The sequence below is a fragment of the Nicotiana tabacum genome, chromosome 6 (assembly GCF_000715075.1).
Source record: "Nicotiana tabacum cultivar K326 chromosome 6, ASM71507v2, whole genome shotgun sequence".
Taxonomy (NCBI): Eukaryota; Viridiplantae; Streptophyta; class Magnoliopsida; order Solanales; family Solanaceae; genus Nicotiana; species Nicotiana tabacum.
In genome coordinates this window covers 216,592,607-216,612,007 of record NC_134085.1, presented here as the reverse complement: position 1 = coordinate 216,612,007, position 19,401 = coordinate 216,592,607, and the positions used below count along the sequence as shown (strand labels likewise).

The 19,401-nt window shown below is 36.1% G+C and overlaps 3 protein-coding genes and 1 pseudogene across 3 annotated transcripts; 2 read left to right on the top strand and 2 right to left on the bottom strand.

Moving 5' to 3' along the window:
* The first annotated feature begins 1,550 nt into the window (after window positions 1–1,550).
* Window positions 1,551–3,624, top strand: LOC107808222 (COBRA-like protein 4). Its single transcript, XM_016632756.2, has 6 exons — window positions 1,551–1,758; window positions 1,876–1,955; window positions 2,040–2,496; window positions 2,595–2,742; window positions 2,901–3,169; window positions 3,276–3,624. Exons 1-6 carry the CDS (start codon window positions 1,689–1,691, stop codon window positions 3,467–3,469), a joined length of 1,218 nt encoding a protein of 405 aa, XP_016488242.1. The 5' UTR covers window positions 1,551–1,688; the 3' UTR covers window positions 3,470–3,624.
* A 1,238-nt stretch (window positions 3,625–4,862) lies between these two features.
* LOC107808065 (COBRA-like protein 4) lies at window positions 4,863–8,069 on the top strand. Its single transcript, XM_016632579.2, has 6 exons — window positions 4,863–5,037; window positions 5,134–5,213; window positions 5,289–5,745; window positions 5,866–6,013; window positions 7,180–7,457; window positions 7,557–8,069. The coding sequence occupies exons 1-6, from the start codon at window positions 4,899–4,901 to the stop codon at window positions 7,838–7,840; spliced, it is 1,386 nt and encodes a 461-aa protein (XP_016488065.1). The 5' UTR covers window positions 4,863–4,898; the 3' UTR covers window positions 7,841–8,069.
* Window positions 8,070–8,151: 82 nt separating this feature from the next.
* LOC107808148 (COBRA-like protein 1) lies at window positions 8,152–12,121 on the bottom strand. Its single transcript, XM_016632671.2, has 6 exons — window positions 11,871–12,121; window positions 10,717–10,796; window positions 9,537–9,993; window positions 9,139–9,298; window positions 8,760–9,037; window positions 8,152–8,669 (listed from the first exon to the last, which is right to left on the bottom strand). The coding sequence occupies exons 1-6, from the start codon at window positions 11,971–11,973 to the stop codon at window positions 8,374–8,376; spliced, it is 1,374 nt and encodes a 457-aa protein (XP_016488157.1). The 5' UTR covers window positions 11,974–12,121; the 3' UTR covers window positions 8,152–8,373.
* Window positions 12,122–17,258: 5,137 nt separating this feature from the next.
* On the bottom strand, window positions 17,259–19,018 carry LOC107807975 (small ribosomal subunit protein mL104 (rPPR9)-like; annotated as a pseudogene).
* Between the last annotated feature and the right edge of the window lie 383 nt (window positions 19,019–19,401).

Sequence of the window (19,401 nt, the reverse complement as noted above, 5' to 3'; positions counted from 1 at the left end):
CAATTTTTTTGTGATAGTCAAAGTGCTATTCAATTAGCGAAGAACCAAGTTTATCATGCAAGGACGAAGCACATTGATGTTCGGTATCATTTCGTACGAGAAATCATAGAAGAAGGTGGAGTCACGGTGAAGAAAATTCATACTACGGAGAATCCTGCTGATATGCTGACAAAGGTGGTGACTGCGGTCAAGTTTCAACATTGTTTGGATTTGATCAACATTGTTGAAAACTGAAGATTGAAGATGAAGACACAATCAAAATTTGTTATTGAGAGAAAATTGAAGATGTGGAATTTTGTCAAGGTGGAGATTTGTTAAGTTTGGCAAATAATTTTGTCCCACATCGGTGGGAAAAGAAGAGTTGGGGGGATTTTCCTCCTATAAAAGAAGGCTTAATGTTTAGGATTTAAACACACCTCTCATTTGCCTTCTTATCTTCTTAAGGCATTTGTATCTTCTCTCTTTAGTATTATTTCACTTGTATTTTGGAGTGGAATAAAATATTGGTTGTGTCCGAGGAGTAGGCAAAATTAGCCGAACCTCGTAAATTCTGGTGTTCCTTTTATTGTTGCTTTATTGTCTTATTTATTATTTGGTGGCTGTCATAATTTTTGGTATAGTAGTTATGACTTATTCACACTATATACATTTGGCTTCCGCAACAACATCGACCTTCTTTTTTCTTCCCTTTGATATTTTCAGTTTAATAGAATATTTTAGGCTGTTAAAATCTTCGATATCCCGCATGCTTCGCTGGAATTTGGTCAATTTAACTTATAGTAGTATACAACACAATGAGAAACTAAGTGGTAGTTGGATCAGACAATAGTTCAATTTTTTTTCTTTTGGTTTTAGGAGATTCAGTTTTATGTATAATTCCTTAGAATTAATTGACTCATGTCCAGATATGGATTTTGGATCATACGTTTCTATTGGACATGGATGGAGATCAAGCAAGAACGCTTTCCAATTTGACATCATATCTTAGCACATGACCATCTTTAGTGGCATTTTCCCATTTGCATATAATAGTTCTCAATATGATGAACTAGAAACAAATCAACACATTATTTATAAAGATTTTGATCTAACTTCAATGCAAATTCTTTAACTTGTTTAAGAAAGCGTTTATAAGTTGCTTAATCCTCTAATTCATAAACTCTATTTAAGTGATTTCTTCATCTTCTTTTACGTTATTGCCTCTTGGAAACTTTCAAAAAGTAAAATTATCTATTGAATTCAATTTTGAGTTATATAGGAGTTTATTTTAGTGCGAACTAGCCACTCGTTCTATTTCGTTGAATAATGCAAATAACATACTATTAAGTTTCTTTTTGAGGCATTTCTAGCAATATTAATATAGTAATAAGTCTTCATCCAAAACAAATTCAAAGTTGGAGTTCGACAATATCATATAAAAACCAAGAAAGTGGAGTTGCAGTTTTAAATAATTCTAGAGTCTGTTTCTAGGAAGTAACCTCTATGTGACTTGTTCAAATTTTTTTCTCCCGTCCTTTTTTACACGTTCAAAGCACTATTCCTCTTTTTGTTAAACTATTTAGAATAATTTTATAGCTCACTATTACAAGTAAGCAGACTATTCGTCTTATATTTCCATCATCAGTATTCAGTTGCTGCTGAAGTTAAGCTCTTCTATCTTCTCGAGATATTTGGATTAGTTTTACACAATGGAGTGCAAGATTTCCTGGAACTCTTATAACTTAATGTTTCTCCTTTTTGTGCTATGTTCTGGTGCAGGTATTTCATTATATATTCAAGTAGTAGCTCTTTACATTCAAAATTCAATTGGAGTGATTCTTGTTTACTGATAAAATCTGTAATCTAATTAATTGAGTTTCTTACTTTCTATCGCAGCTGCCTTTGACGCATTGGATCCAAATGGAAACATAACAATCAAATGGGATGTGCTTTCTTGGACTCCTGATGGTTATGTGGTAAATATATTGGTACCATTATGTTATTCAAATTTTAATAGGCAGTTTTAGATTTTTGGTACATGAATTCTTGAAATTTTTCAGGCAGTGGTGACAATGAACAATTACCAAATGTATCGTCCGATAATGAGCCCTGGATGGACTTTAGGATGGACATGGGCAAAGAATGAGGTAATTTGGTCCATGCTGGGAGCACAAGCTACTGATCAAGGGGATTGTTCAAAGTTTCGAACTAACATTCCTCACAGTTGTGATAAAAATCCTAGCATTGTTGACTTGTTGCCAAATACCCCTTTTAACCAGCAAATTGCTAACTGCTGCAAGGGTGGTGTTTTGGATTCGTGGGGAAAAGACCCTTCTGCTGCTGTCTCTGCATTTCAGATTAGTGTTGGCTCTGCTGGGACTACAAACAGAACTGTCAAACTTCCCAAGAATTTCACTTTGCGCGCTCCAGGACCTGGATATACCTGTGGTCCTGCTAAAATCATTGCTCCCACTATTTTCATCATGCCTAATGGTAGACGAATGACAAAGGCAATGAGTAAGTTTGATTTTCGATAGTTCTAACCGAAGAATGAAAGTAAATAGTGTTGGCTAAGTCTGTCTCTAACAGCCTGAATATTTTGGCTCGATGTGCAGTGACATGGAGAGTGATATGCACTTACTCTCAGTTCTTAGCCTCCCCGAGACCAACATGTTGCGTCTCCTTGTCTTCTTTTCCCAATAGAAGTATCACACCTTGCCCTTCGTGTTCTTGTGGCTGCCAGAATAGCAGCAACTGTGTCATGTAAGATATGCATTTCCCATTGTTCAGAGCTTTATATTAAGTACTAGTAGTCGATACTTTTCTCTCTTATGAAGGTACTGATGCGCATAACACATTTAAACAAGTAACAATTGGCCTCGTTAAGTAGCTATAAAAATAACGAACAAGTGTAATTGCAGGAAGACACCGAGTGGAGAGGGAGTAAATGCGCCAAAGAAAGTAAATAAGCCAGTGCTGCAATGTACAAAACACATGTGCCCTATCAAAGTGCACTGGCATGTGAAATCAAACCACAAGAAGTATTATAGAGTGAAGATCACCATCACAAACTTCAATTACCAATTCAACTACACACAGTGGACACTCGTTGTTCAACATCCAAATTTCAACAATGCTACCAAAGTTTCCAGATTTGCATACAAGCGTCTCATGCCTTATCAATCGATTAGTATGCCCTCTATCTCTTTATTTGATTCATATGAATAAAAAAGACATATTCTTTGGTTATTATCCATCAAGGCGTTCATCGGGCTGATGATATTCTAATTATGCAGATGATACTGCCATGTTTTATGGGAGAAAGTCATTTAATGATGTCCTGATGCAAGCTGGACCAAAAGGAAATGTCCAGTCAGATTTAACACTTGAGAAGGATGGAAACAAACTTACACTAAGGAAAGGTTGGGCTTTCCCTCGGAGGGTTTACTTCAACGGCAATAACTGTGTGATGCCATCTCCTGAATCTTAGCCGTTTGTTCCAAATTCTTCCGGATAAAGAGTGTTGCCCAACTGTGGTTCTTCTGTTTCTCTTGGTATTCTTAGCCTGTGGTGGTATTTGGTGATAAATATTGAAGAACAGGAATGTATTAATGAGTATTACAATACACTTGACAATTTCCAGAACTTGTGAAGAGTTATAATGAAAAATAAGGTGCTTAATCAAGCACACTGAAATCGTCCAACTTTTCTTATAGATATCAATTTTTACCGAGGCATCCGAGCTCACGTGCTAGGATTTCTTCAATTTGAAAAACATCCTTGACACAGCTATCCTGCTCTTAACGATGTATAATGCTCCCAAGAATATTAAATTAAGTTGAAAGGTGTTTAACTAAAAATCTGAGTCTTTGATCAAAACTAGAAATAAAGAGAAATTCGGGTTACTGATAATCTGGAGACGAAAATAATAGAAGATTTCTGAGAATAATAAAGTAATAAGTAATTTTGTATTTCAGTGTAATCTCAATAATATTTCGTGTCCTTACAGATGTTGAGTCCTTCTCCTTTTATAGTTGATTCTAGGAGAAGATGTAATGCCTTTGTCTTAATGAGGCAATTATGAGCAATAAATGACATTTAAAAGAAATGTTACACAATCATTTCTATTTAATTCAGATTCTCTAACGTATTTGATATTTAATGTTGTATTTAGACGCTTTTACGTCATCAGATTCGTATCTTCAACATCTTCCGATCTTTGATCTTTAAATGACTCGAATAGGTACGAGACTCGTACCTATTTTAGTAACGGTCCACACCTATGTTGCTTTCTTTTCCCCATATCTGTTGTCGCCCGTGCCTCTTGGTTATTTATTGCGTTTTGACCTTTTGACCAGTCCACGTGTCATGACACGTCATCTTCAATATTCAGACTCAGTTTTTTCCCAATACAAAAGGGAAGACATACAAGAAAAAAAAAACTCTGCTCTTCGAATACGTTTTACAACTGCAAGTTGCGGTTGTGGACTGTTATAGATAATGATTGCTTAATATTCTCATCAAATTCGGATTCTTATACTGTTACAGGGTAGTAGTTTTTTGCGTTTTTAAGGGAAGGGGTGGAGGTTAATAATTTTGTTATACATAATCAAGAGCAATTAAGACGTAACATCTACTATAAAGGGCCAGTGAAGTCACTAATCAGAAGTGATAATATATCCCACCTAGGAAATGACTGCTTAGCTATTGCGTTCAAATGTCCCATTTTCTCCCGCCTTTCACAACTTTTCATAGGTGAGAGTATTATAGAGTGGGGTTGGGAAAATGATATTATGGCATAAAACACCCAACAACCATTAGGTGTAGCATCAACATGAATTTATCTTCTGCTTAAAATCCCTCTCTTTTAATACTCCAACTTCATTCTTTTAGAAATAACATAAGATCCTTAAAGACATATGAGACTAAAGATGTCTCAGAAAGGAATGTCTTTTGAGGGAAAAGATTGTTCCAATCAATGGCAACTCCTCCTCTTATTTCCTCTAGCAAAGCTGATCTTCTTCGCATTCGTCTTGTCTGCTATCTTGCCTCATGCAGGTACAGTACATACCTATAGATAGGAAATTGTGTATTATAATAGCCTCTTTCTCTTTGTTCTTTGGTAATCAATTACATATTCTTTTCTACCTTCAGATGCATTTGATCCATTGGATCCATTTGGTAACATCACAATAAAATGGGATGTCATGTCTTGGACACCAGATGGCTATGTAGTAAGTATTTTCTTAAAACAATATCATGTCACGAAAGATTATACGAGTAATTGACAATGTGAAAAATTCATCCAGGCTGTAGTAACAATGAATAATTTCCAAATGTATCGGCACATTATGAGCCCGGGATGGACATTAGGATGGAACTGGGCAAAGAAAGAAGTGATATGGTCAATTGTGGGAGCACAAGCAACAGAGCAAGGTGACTGCTCTAAGTTTAAAGGAAACGTACCACATTGTTGCAAGAGGGACCCTGTAATTCTGGACTTGCTTCCTGGAGTTCCTTACAACCAACAGTTCAGCAATTGCTGCAAAGGTGGTGTTATGGCATCTTGGGGCGAAGATCCTTCCGAGTCAGTTTCTTCCTTTCAGATTAGTGTTGGACTTGCTGGAACATCAAACAAGACGGTGAAATTGCCCAAGAATTTCAGTCTGCTTGGTCCAGGACCAGGCTACACTTGTGGCCCTGCTAAGATAGTTCCATCCACTGTTTTCCTCACTGCAGATCACAGGAGAAAAACTCAAGCATTGAGTAAGTTTCCCTATTTTTTTCTCTGTTTTCGGTCATTTCAAGAAGGGCATTAATTCCATTTTGTCAGTTTGGAAAAGTTAAATAAATAAACAATCAGGTTGATGAAAAAATTAATTGCAGTGACCTGGAATGTGACATGCACCTATTCTCAGTTTCTGGCGTCCAAGTACCCGAGTTGTTGTGTTTCTTTCTCAACTTTCTACAACGACACCATCACTCCTTGCCCAACCTGTGCTTGTGGTTGCAACCGTAAACACAACTGTATCATGTAGGTATTCTTTTCAGTGGAACTGTATTGAAATGGAGAAAAACAAATTCTCAAATCTTGAACAGTGTCTTAAAAGGCGTGGGCGTAAGGCGAGACATTTTACATATGCCTCAGCGAGGCGTAAGCCCCGAGGAACGGGGCGTAAGCCCCATAGGTATAATAATTTTTAATATTTTTATAAAATAATATAACTACAGTAAATATTTATAAACATGTAAAATTGCATAAAAATGAAAAAAACTATAAATATGTGATATATATATATATATATAATATATATATTATATATATATATTATATATATAATATGTGATATATATATATATATATAATATGATATATACAATATAAATATGTGATATATATATATATATAATATGATATATACATATTTACAGTTTTTTCATTTTTTATGCAATTTTACATGTTTATAAATATTTACTGTAGTTATATTATTTTATTGTAGTTATATATATATATATATATAGAGAGAGAGAGATGTGCTTCATCCCCACAAAAAACTAGTCAAAACAATCTATTATAGGCTACTTAGAAGCTCAAGTAACTTGAGTTGAAAAGAATAAAGTATTCTATATGGAGGAACAAAAAGGATGATTAACCTGCAATTTGAACTTTGAATTTGCTGCAATGAAGGAGAATGAAGTTCTCTTTGTATTTGTAAAAAAAAAATTGAGTATTCGTTGCTTTTGGGAGATATTAGCAGACTAACGTACAAAATAAACAATTGGGAAAGACCTTCAACCAATAAAAAAAGGTCTTTGACTTTTAAATTTAATACATTTTAGTTCCTTTTTAAAACTTTTGAGTAATTACCAAGCTGAATTTTGAGAATTTGGATATTACATAAAGGACTTATGCAACAAATTTTGTTTTAATTTGCAAAAATCTCTGGGGCTTACACCTCACTAAAAAAACGTGCCTCAAACGTCCGGACGTACGCCCCGAATGCCCGGGTACGCCTCGATCGCCCAGGCGTACACCCCGAATTGCATACTTTCGCCCCACACCATCGCCCTGGGGCATTTTTGGTGCGCCTCGCCCCGAAAACGCCTTTTAAAACACTGATCTTGAAGTTTTGTAATTGCAAAAGTTGAGCTTTTCCACTAACAATTGCTAATCAGTCTACTGGGATTCTGATGATGCAGGAGCGACTCAGAGAAACTGAAAAAGAAGGGAATAAACACTCCAAGAAAGGATAATGAGCCATTGCTGCAATGCACCCACCACATGTGCCCAATACGCGTTCACTGGCACGTTAAGATCAATTACAAGGATTATTGGCGAGTCAAGATTGCTATCACTAACTTCAACTACAGATTGAACTATACACAATGGACACTTGTTGCACAACATCCTAATCTCAACAATGTAACTCAAGTTTTCAGCTTCAACTACAAGCCTCTCGTGCCATACCAATCCGTTAGTGAGTGCATATGAATGCGAATTTAGTACTTTTTTTCTCATTCTTAATTTCGTACAGAAAAAAACTGAACTGAACTTAACGATCATGCTTGATACACAGATGATACTGGCATGTTCTATGGCATGAAATTTTACAATGATCTCTTGATGGAAGCTGGACCTGCGGGGAATGTTCAGTCTGAGGTGCTTATGCAAAAAGATAAGGAGTCATTTACACTAAAGTCTGGATGGGGATTTCCCCGCAGAGTCTACTTCAATGGAGCTGAATGCAAACTCCCTCCTCCGGATTCATACCCAACTTTGCCCAACTTTACTGAAAAACGACCATTTTCATTTTCAAGCACTGTAATTTGCATGATTTTGATGATTTTCCTAACCTGGTAATGGCAAAAACATTTCTAGGACAGAAGCAACAACAGAATCTGCTGGCCCTTCTGATAATATTAGACTGTATTCCATCAATGAAAGAGCTTGCTTAGGTTGGTTTGTATTGCATGCATGTAGAAAGAACAGTGAGATTGCACCTGTCTATTTTTGTCGTATATCTGGAGATAGCATTTCATTTCACTTATGTATAAGATTCTAGCTTTCTGCCAAATCTTTCTCAACATCATTCAATAGTGTACATCAAATTTTTCAAGATGTAGGGCACTGATGCATTATCATAAAGGGTTACAATTCTCAAAGATATACAATTCATCTGTTAAATCTCAATGCAATTGAACTGGAACACAGCAAGCCAATAGTTACATCTACAAAATCACAAGTACACCTTCACATTTGGGAACCTTGGACTGAAGTTGCAAAAATGATGCCTTTAAATTTACTGAAGGCATCCAGGTTGATATAAACAAGGGTAGAAAATTCTCTCTTTTGGAAGCAATGACAATCCTTAGTTCTATTTCTTTCTTACAATATTACAAGGTGTGTGAATATAGTAGAATCAGAGACACCAAAACTGCTGTCAGAGAGTGAAGTAGAGCGAGGGCACTATGGGCACTAGCATTTGGTAGGTAAGGATAGGCATCCGGAGGTGGCATAACACAGTTGTCCCCATTAAAGTAAACCCTTCGAGGGAAAGCCCATCCCTTTTCAAAGGTGAACCTCGATTTATCCTTCTGAAATATGATCTCTGATTGCACATTTCCAAAAGGTCCACCCTGCATTAGCAAATCATTGTAAAATTTGATTCCCCAAAACATAGCAGTATCATCTGTAAAAGATCAATTAAAAGAAAATCAGTTAGAAAGCTCAAATGTATATAAAAAGTTGTATTAACTTATCAAGGGGAAAGATTACTCACTAATGGAACCATACGAGACCAGTGGCTCATAATTAAAGCTGAATATCTGGGTGAGATTGTCAAAGTTGGGGTGCTGAACAACAAGATTCCACTGGGAATAGTTCATTCTGTAGTTAAAATTTTGTATGGTGAGTTTTACCCTCCAATATTCTTTATAGTTGGTCTTAATATGCCAATGAACTCGAATTGGACACATATGCTCAGTACATCGAACCAGAGGATTGTAATCATTTTTCCCTGAGCTTACAAGTGCTGAAGCTAAATATGGAGAGTCCGGTCTGTCAGAGAGCATAAAAATATCTTATGAATATTAAGAAGTTCCTGAAGCTAAAATGAAAAAGAAAGGGAGACTTTGAGATTAAAGATAGCGTCCACTCACTCTACACATGTTCCAGGTTGTGTTATGTTATTTTTGCAACCACAGGCGCATGTTGGGCAGTTCACAATGGTGTCATTGTAGAAGGAGGAGAGTGAGACACAACAGGTAGGTGTCTTCTGAGCTAGGAACTGTGAATACGTGCAAGTAACATTCCAAGTCACTGCAAGGAAAAAAAGATACAAGTAAAATGATTATACCACTCGCTAGTAGAAAAAAATAAAACAAATTTCATGGTCAAAAGGTAGGCGTCTTATACCGATGTGTCATGTCATTAGTGTCTTGAGAAACTAAAGGAATGGAATAGAAATAACAATATAGTTAATTGAAAAAGAAAACATGCAACCACTGAAAAAAGTTTTTCTTGCATACTCATAGCTTGATAATCCACTATAACTTACTCAAAGCTTGAGTGACCCTTCTTCCATCTGGTGTTGGAAACTTGCTTGGTTTCCCCTTCTTCGCAGGTCCACAAGTATATCCAGGTCCTGGTGCCTTGAGGGTAAAGTTTTTCGGCAACCTCACTGTCTTGTTGCTTGTTCCTGCTTGACCAACACCGAGCTGGAATGAGCTCACAGCTTTCTGTGGATCTTGAACCCATGAGCTAATTACTCCACCTTTGCAACAATTTGCAGTTTGCTGGTTATACGGAGTTCCTGGCAGCAAATCAACAATGGTTGGGTCCCTTTTGCAGCAATGAGGAATATTTCCCTTGAATTTTGAACAGTCTCCTTGCTCTGTGGCTTGACTTCCCGTTGCACTCCAAATTACCTCTTTTTTGGCCCATGTCCAACCGAGTTGCCATCCTGGTGCTTGAATATGACGATACTTTTGGAAGTTATATATTGTAACAACAGCCTGCATAATTCAGGGGAGAAAATACTCTTTGGGTCAAGCACTCTGGATGGTATTTTAAGTGATGAGTGATTTTGCTACTAGATAAAAAGGAAAAAAAAGAAAAAAATTTGAACTTCCATGTTGCACTAATTCAAATAGACAAGGAAATGATGCACTCAGAGAAACTTATAAAAACAAACATATCAACTTAAGTGTAGTCTTATGGGTCCTAAAACCTTTGATATATAAAATATGCTTAGATTGAAAATATGGACCAGCACAGCCTTTGTGTTTTTGATTAATACAGTGTACCTCTCTAAAAAAATGCTCAGATAGGAAAGATTATATAAGGGACCGATGTACTCTGCAGAAAGAGCTAATGAAATTAGAGCACATCATTGCCATTAAGGCTATTGTAGCATTTTATATTGGTAAAGAACAGAATTAAATACTTGAACCACCCTGAGGTTAGGTTGTTTATTCTGTGGAAGTGAGATAAGAGGGGACCTTTAAGATGTGTGTGTCCTATCATGTTTCAGACAAAACACAAAAGGAAAGATATATTCATCTATGTTTCTTCATGAGGAGTGAGGGATCAAAACGAAATCCCTGAATGGCAATCCAATTAGATTGGAAATGAGATAATGATATATTTGAAATGACGATCCTTCTAGATAGAGTCATATCTCCCTTTCCTGACGTTGAAGGATATTTCACTAGTAAAATAAGAGCAAATACACTCACATTATATCCATCTGGAGTCCAAGATATGATATCCCACTTGATGGTAATATTTCCATTTGGATCGAGTGCATCATAAGCATCTGCAACAATATTCAGCAAACAGTTAACTTCTTTACGCGAGCTCTAGAAACAGAGGGGGAAAGGACACCAAACAAATAGTGTTAGTAGTGGTTTAATTTCTACTATTTCTTGGAGTTTATTCCATATCCCAAAATTTGTTCTTCATAGAGACAAACAAAATTTCTAGAACTCATCCTTATAACTGAGCTAACAACAATCAGTAACCTGAACTAACTCGTCAACTTAGCCAACAAAAAATGCATATAGCCACAGTAACAGATTGCACAATTTTGATGTCCCAAGCATTATAAGTGTAACAGTCAGAGGTAAATATAATATGACAAATCTGAGATTATGTAGGTGAATCTAATATCAACAATGTGAACTAACTAATCAATCTAAACAAAATTCAGTAAAGTCACAATTTAATGAATACATATCAGATTGCTAGAATACAATTGGTTGACTTAAAAAGTAGGTGAATTTAATAGTCCTAGGTAAAATTAACTTAAAGGCATGGAAACAGATTTTGCTTCAAATAAAAAAGTAAGATAAATACCACCATCTTCCTGTTCGACAAACTTAAAACAAAACAAGGAACAAAACAAACAAGATGCAGAGAACCTGACTAAAACAATGGGGGAATGTCGATGCATAATATTAAAAAGATAATACTAGAAATTAACAATAAAGTCTTTTATAAGAAGGTCAAAATGTTCTAGAGTCTTCTACTGTGCTGCAGAGTAACCAAAGCTTAGCATGCACATCAACGTGCAAGACATTCTTGTTCCGTCAATAAACCAAACCACACTCAAAACTCGAATATCCAAACTATCTTTGACCAAAAACTTAAAATCAAAACAACTACACCAATGCCAAAAAATCTTCTTCTTCTTCTTCTTCTTCTTCTTCTTTTTTTTTTTTTTTTACTTTTATGACTCACCCACAATAAAAGAAAAGGAAGAACAAAGAACAACTTAGTCAGGTTGATTCTGCAAAACACCTTAGCATAATAAAAAATAAGAAGGAATGTTATATACTTTTTAGGGAAAATTTCATTAGTTGACGGAGGGAATGACACATTGAGTACTCACCTATAGATTTAAAGCATATTAGAGAGATCAAGAAAGCGATCAGAATAATAAAATTGCCAAATTTAGTGATTGATCTTGAGCTGGAACTAAGGCAAACCTCCATTGTTGAGTTTAAAAGCAAAAATGGTCGAGTATTTCTGAATTTTTGGAGTTGGGAAGAGTGACAAATATTTTGTGTGGGGGAATGCAGGTTGGCAGAGTAGGAGAGAGAAAGAAGATGGAAGGGAATTAAAATGTTGTAATGGCAAGGAATTAGCCTTTTGTAAACTGTGTTAATTAAAGGGAAGGGGCGAAATAGTCTTTATTGAGCCAACTGTCACCAGATTAGCACAATATTTAATTTTTCTTTGAGATTATGATTTTAATTTGGAACACTGATTGTAGCTTTTAAATTTTTATGGTACTAATATATCATCTCCTATTGCTTTTTTGAGCCGAGGATCTCCTGAAAACAGTCTCTCTACCCTTCGGGTAGAGGTAAGGTCTGCGTACATATTACCTCCTCAGACCCCACTTGTGGAATTATACTGGGTCGTTGTTGTTGTTGTATTGTAGCTTTTAAAGGAATTTTCAGGTTTCCATTAAATGCCACGGCAATAAGAGGGAAAAACAAAAAGGAACCTTTCCAATAGAGGAAAAAGAAAGGACAAATTGCCAGCCCTTTGTTGTAATTTTGGGAAAAGAGTTGCAGAAAAAGAAAAAGAAATCTTGTTTGACGGAAAAAGGAATTGAGGGGAGAGGTGCTTCACATTTATTTACCTTGTCAACCTTGTTTATCTTGTTGAAGATTTAAGGGGTTGTTTGGTTGGGTGTATAAGAATAGTGCGGAATAAAGTGTCTTAGTAATGCAGAGATTAGTAATGCAAGCATTCGTTATACAAATATTATTTCTTATCTACTGTTTGGTGTGATGCATTAAAAATTAGAATGCATTACATAATATTTAAGAAAAATAGTTGTTTATAATAATGCCCTCCATAGACAAGAGGGGTTGTTCTGATGGTAAGCAACATCCACTTCCAACCAAGAGGTTGTGAGTTCGAGTCTACCCAAGAGCAAGGTGGGAAGTTCTTGGAGGGAAGGATGTCGAGGGTCTATTTGGAAACAGCCTCTCTACCCCAGGGTAGGTGTAAGGTCTGCGTACACACTACTCTCCCCAGACCCCATTAAGTGAGATTATACTGGGTTGTTGTTGTTGTTGTATAATAATGCCCTCCATATTCTCTAGATTTAAGGGACTTTAAGGATAATTTTATCTTTAACCATACTAATGCATGCATTAATAGTCTTGGTATTACTAATGTCATGATTTTCTATGTATTACTTACAGAGGCAGATCTAGGATTTCCAGAGGATGGGTGCACTATTACTTTTTAATAAAAAAATTAAACAAAAACGTTGGCAGGGGATTTGATGGATTTGATTCCCTGACCTTAGGCTATTGGAAATAAGAGACCAAAACCAATGCACCACTTGGTCTCTTTTGACCATGGGTTCCATCAAGTATATATACCTATTTTCACTAAATATATACATAATATCTATACTTTAATTCGAGGACCACGGGTTCACGTGAACCATGTTTTACATGGTAGATCCGCCCTTGATTACTTATACATAGGATAATATCAAGTATGATGTATAACTAACACAAGCATTAGTTATACACATATTTAAAAAATATAACAAACAAGATATTAGTAATGCACAAATCTAATGCTTGCATTATTTTTTTTAATACCTCCTACCAAACGAGATTTAAAATAAGAGATTTAAAAAAAAGTGATTGCTTTTAATTAAAATTAACTAGTTCAGTATGGGAAAAATCTAGGGAAATTCGGCAAGGGAATAATTGTCCAAGTAAAAATTATTTTAGATTGACTTTCCGCGTTCTTTTTTTGTCATAACTTCATGTGTTCAACCATGTAGTGAAGTACAAGATTTTCAGGGCAGATTATGAAATTCACTTTAAAAAGTAGTGATTGATCTTGTGTTATTTTTTCTTTTTAAGTGTAATATGATATATCTAAGAGTTTAATATTTGTGAAACTGCAACATGTATAAGTGATTGACTTATCATAACTTAAATGATTTTGAATGGGAATACTTCGTGGAATATAATTGGCCATTATATGTGCAAATGATTATGATTAATGACGTTCTAAACTGGATCATTTATTTAGGTTAAAAGCACTCAAAAGTGGTTAGTAGAGCTGACGTGTTAGCATAATCTTCTTTCTCTTTTCGTTCCTGATAGTTTTATTTTGTTTTTGTTTATTTTCCGGTACTCGGTATTCACCTTGGAGCTCGATTAAATTCGAATTCACACCAAGACTTCCCACATTGTGGGGTAAAGACTCCTTAACAAAAGCGGCTCTATCTTCAAGACTCAACTCGAAACCTCTAACTAAGAATAAAAGAGTATTTACCACTACATTGATTTCTGTAGTTACTTGACTTGGAAGGCTAATTCACATGCCTCATGGCTTTTTTTGGGCTTAGAAAGGAAATTAATGCAATGCAACTTCATTAAGAAATAGCTTTATAAAAAATTATTACGGTTGTCAATTTTCGTTTCTTTATAGAAACTTCTATTCAGTTGCTTTTTGGCAAGACACAGACTCTCACTTCCCCAAGAAAATATTTGTGAATTGTAAATTGTAAATTGAAAATTGTATGTATCTGGAAACGTATAATACGTGCTTTTATTTCAACACGCAAAGAACTGTGTCAAAATGAAATTAAATTGATGAACCAATACAGGGGGGGAAATGAGAAAGGAAAAAACAAACGCACACACAAAAGATATACAAATAGCACCAAAAAGATATATTATATTGCCTGTCAATGAAAACGCTGGTCATTACTTTACATTAGCTTACAATTATATGGAGTGATCAACAACAACAACTCAGTATAATCCCATAAGTAGGGTCTGGGGAGGGTAATATGTACGCAAATCTTATCCTTACCCTGAAGGGTAGAGAGACTGTTTCCACGAGACCCTCGGCTCAAAAAAAAGCAACAGGAGTCGATATATTAATACCATAAAAATGCATAATAAAATAACAACAATATAAGAGATATGAAATTCAGAATACGAAATACGAAATAGATGGTTGGTATAGTAAAACTAGCAGGAACCCTGCATCAATAGACGACCAATGACATTCTTAGTCTAACTCCTAACTGGCTAGTATCACTCTATTGTGCTGTAGAAATATTCACACTCTCTCCTAACCTATAACCTTAATGCTCGACCTCCATAATTCCCTGTCAAGGGCTATGTCCTCAGTAATCCTAAGTCGCGCCATGTTCTGTCTGATCACCTCTCCCCAATACTTCTTAGGTCGCCCTCTACCTGTCTGATCAATAAATTTTAAATACTTTGACACATCTTTCTGCTCTTAAATAAAATTTTCGTTTAAATTTGGGAGAAAAATTCCATTAAGATGAGACACTTGGCACAAATCTGAGATGCAAGAAGCATAAAATTCTTTTGTTATGATACCTGACTGTGAAGGGTAGTGGTAAGTGGCGCCTGGGCTGGGCGTGTTAAGTTGGGTTTGAGTGGTGGAAAATGAATTGAACAAATACATATAGAAATCAAACTCGCTCATATTTCAGATTAAAAAATACGGGTTGAAAATTAATGAGCGGCTTAAAAATGAGTTGACTCATATAATATAAATTTATGTTTCAAGAAAAAATGTATTACCTAAATAAACTAGTAGGAGTATTACATTTCTTAAAGTTGTTTGCCCAATTTGTATTGAGTGCTTGTCATCTTTCTTTGCTTTTTTTTTCTGGTCAAAATTAGCAATTTCAATTTGAAAGTAGATTATAATGGTATCTTTTTTATATATACTCTATTAGAAGATGGTGTGCAACACAGTTTGTGCGTCCCTCGACTAATTCACCAAGTGCCTGCCACCTCATAACAATATAAGTATCGGATAACTCTGCCCACCAAGACTAATCAGATGAGAAGAAATTAGTTAGATATTTGCTTCCTCCACAATGCTACCAAGTACCAATCTAGCTTAACTCTGATCTAATTGAACATTATCCTCCTTTTTTTTTATAACTGTGGTGCAACTTGCGCCTATCTCGACTAATTTCATGGAATAACTACCACCTCCCACCAACAACGGGTACCTAGTAACTTTATCCACTAAAACTTAAACAAATGGAAAGAAATCACTTAAGTGTTTATGACTCCGCTGGAGTTTGTCCTCAAGTACTTTGTAATAGCAGCAGGATGATCGCTCAAAGTTATAATATCCTGAAATTTTAGTCACATATATCCAAAATGCAGATATTTATGTGCAAAGCATTTCCTTATACGCAATCCTATATTTGAGTCATCACACTTCATATGTGCTTAGTAAGACAAATCCTCCAAATTCCCTGTTAATTTTCCATGGTCCATCCACAATAATCTGCAGCATTTTCACTATATTCAACCACATTATATTGAATATTTTCCATCCATTCAGTGCTTCCATTACCAGGTTGTCCATGATCATGCAACACAAATCCTGATAAGGTAATTCACTTAGATGTGAAGATGACTCCTATTATGATGTCTTTCGATTCAGATTCTACATGTCTCATTTGTAAGGGCAAATTCTGCAAATATAACAAAATGTCTACAATAGTATGAAAACCTCTTGATTGGCAGGAATATCAAGCAATCTTGCATAGCAAGAAACACATGACCTAAGTTTTCTAAAGAGTTACCAAATACAAAGAATACCATGCAAATCATCAGTTCCCTCCTCCAAAAAACTAATTTTGCAGGCACGCCATTATTTATCTCCAAAACAAAAAGAATTCTTTGGTGGAACTCCTGCTTTCCTAAAAAGAATCGGACTTAACTGCGCGCATTTACAAAACTTACCCAACGATAAAGCACCATAAGGGACATATGAAGATATGGATTTTGGGTCAGAGTCGGTCAATAAACAATCTAATTGCTAGCAGAGGGGAAAAAGTAATATGCAAAATATGCTAGAAGAAACAACTTTAGACCAAAGGGCACCTGAGGGTGAGGATCTCCATGATCTATATTGAACATCATATTCTTGCATCCGACTCCAATAAACCAGCACAAAATATGCGTGCCAATACAGACAAATGCATGATGAATTCAACGCCAACAATTGCCAATTAATCTAGTCACAAGTAATTTAGATTTATCCGTTACAAGAGAATATAAATACTCAAGTCCATCCGAAGCATAGAAGAATGTTAGGACTTTGTTATGCAAAAGGAGATATGACAGCAAGTTCGATCTTTAGTTCAAGATGGATTTATGAGATACAAAAATATAAATTGGTTCATCAGTTACAAATCTTAAATGCAAAAAAAAAAAGGAGCGTCCAGTGCTGCGAATCAATTTTTTTATTTCTAATGTTGTCCAGTTATATCAAAACAATGGGGGGGGGGGGGGGGGACTTTTCAGCATACCACTTGAAAAACTCTCTCAAAATCTCAGATACAAAGGGATCAATATGCTCGGAAGGGATCAATATGCTCGGCGCTGCATTTTCCTAGGTTTCTTCACAAAACTCAGGCGAATTGTCTTTAGCTTTCTCCTCTTTCTAGCCATTTTCTCAGGCAGTGTCTCCTGTTTCTTCTCCTTCTTCACAGATGTCGGTTTCTTCTTTGTATATCTAGGATTCACCATATAGGCCTTTGGCTCAACTGGCAATCCATTGTTCTCAGCTTCCTTGTAAAGGGCATTTGCTTTGTCAACACGATTATGAGCAACCAACTTTCCCATCAACAAATCATAAGTCTTTAACCCCGGTTTGTGACCATCCTCTTTTATCTTTGCAAAGACAATCATAGCATGATCAATTCTCTCAATCCCACATAATATTTTCAACAGTTCATAATAGGCCTTCTTATCAAGTGCATCCCCAAAACCTGCAGATTTCATTCTATCAATCATCTTGTCGTCCTCTCCAATCCTTACAGCCTGGTACAAGCTCTTAATAAGTGTCAAAAAAGTCATCTCGGAGAACAACCCCATTGCCTCATCCTATAAAATAGATTCATAGCATCCTCTGTTTTCCTGATCTTACACAAGTTAGTGATCAACACATTAAAGGTTTCCACATCTCTAGGAACACCCTTCTCTTCCATTTCCACCAACACATTCTCTGCCTCGGATTGAAGCCGAAATGGATCGTTTTTCCTACAAAGCTTACAAACACAATCAAGAATTTATATGTTGCAGTACCAATTTCAAACCCTCCTCTATACATCTCCCCAGCTAACCTCTGCGCCTCATCAAGTTTCCCATCAACACACCAACCCCTTATCAACATATCACATACATATTCATCAGGGAAAAATTCATTAGCTAAATTCTTCACTATTTTCTCAGTATAACTAGCAAAACCATGCTCACACAACCTAGAAATAACCAACTTCAAAGAATTTAAATCCCTAACTAACCCATAATCTTTTGCCATGTTTTAAAAAAATGTCATTGCTTGAGTGGGCCTCCCGACCCGTACAAGCCCATCAACCATGGACTCAAACGTCTTAAAACCGGTTACCCTTCGGCCATCAGTAAGCACATCATTTGCAGCTTTAAAATCCTTTCTCCGTCCAAAATAATCCACAAAGAAAGATAGAACTTCATCATCAAGATTGAAACTTTCTTTGGATTTAACCTATTTGAAAAACCCTAAAACAGTTCGGCCAGCATCTGGGGAAAGATTGAGTGTGGTAAGGATCAGGGAAGGCATTAACGTTATGTGGGAGAAAGAAAGATCGAGTCTTTCTGGAATGGAGAGAGATTCCGCGTCCAGTTCTTTGACAAGCTCAGACGATATAGACTGAGCAATTGTTTCTTCTTGATCCTTTACAGGATCTTCAGATTGGGATGAAAAGGGTTTAAAACTGGTGCAATATAGTGAAAACGGAAATGGGTCATGGGGCAGTGATGAAGTGAAAATCTGGGTTTTGGAAAGGGAGAATTGGGAACAGGGAAGGTGGTAGGATTGATTCGTTGCCGATGAAGAAATACAACGGCGGATCAGTGTTCGAAGGTGGAGGCATGTTAATGGGGATGTGAGTCTACGTATTTTCACTATCTGTACTATGTGAGAAAGGGAGACGGCTATGGCGGATTGTTAAACCCTCTCTGCTACTGCTACTGCCACAGCTCTGAGCTAAGCTGGTGTGGTTTTGGGCTTTCTCATTGGGTTTTGGTAGGCTTTTGGCCACCAGTGTGGAAAAGTTATACATTTAGCCATTCCACAAAAAATATTCATATTCCCAAACCAAATATACATATATACTATATATTAATTACGTATATCATAGTCTATATTTATTAATTATTTTTTTAACGACGACTAACTTACAACAACAACAACAACAACCCAGTGTAATCCAACTAGTGGGGTCTGGGGAGGGTAGTGTGTACGCAGACCTTACCCCTACCTCGGAGGAGTAGAGAGGCTATTTTCGAAAGACCCTCGGCTCAATAAGACAAAAGGACAAAAGGACA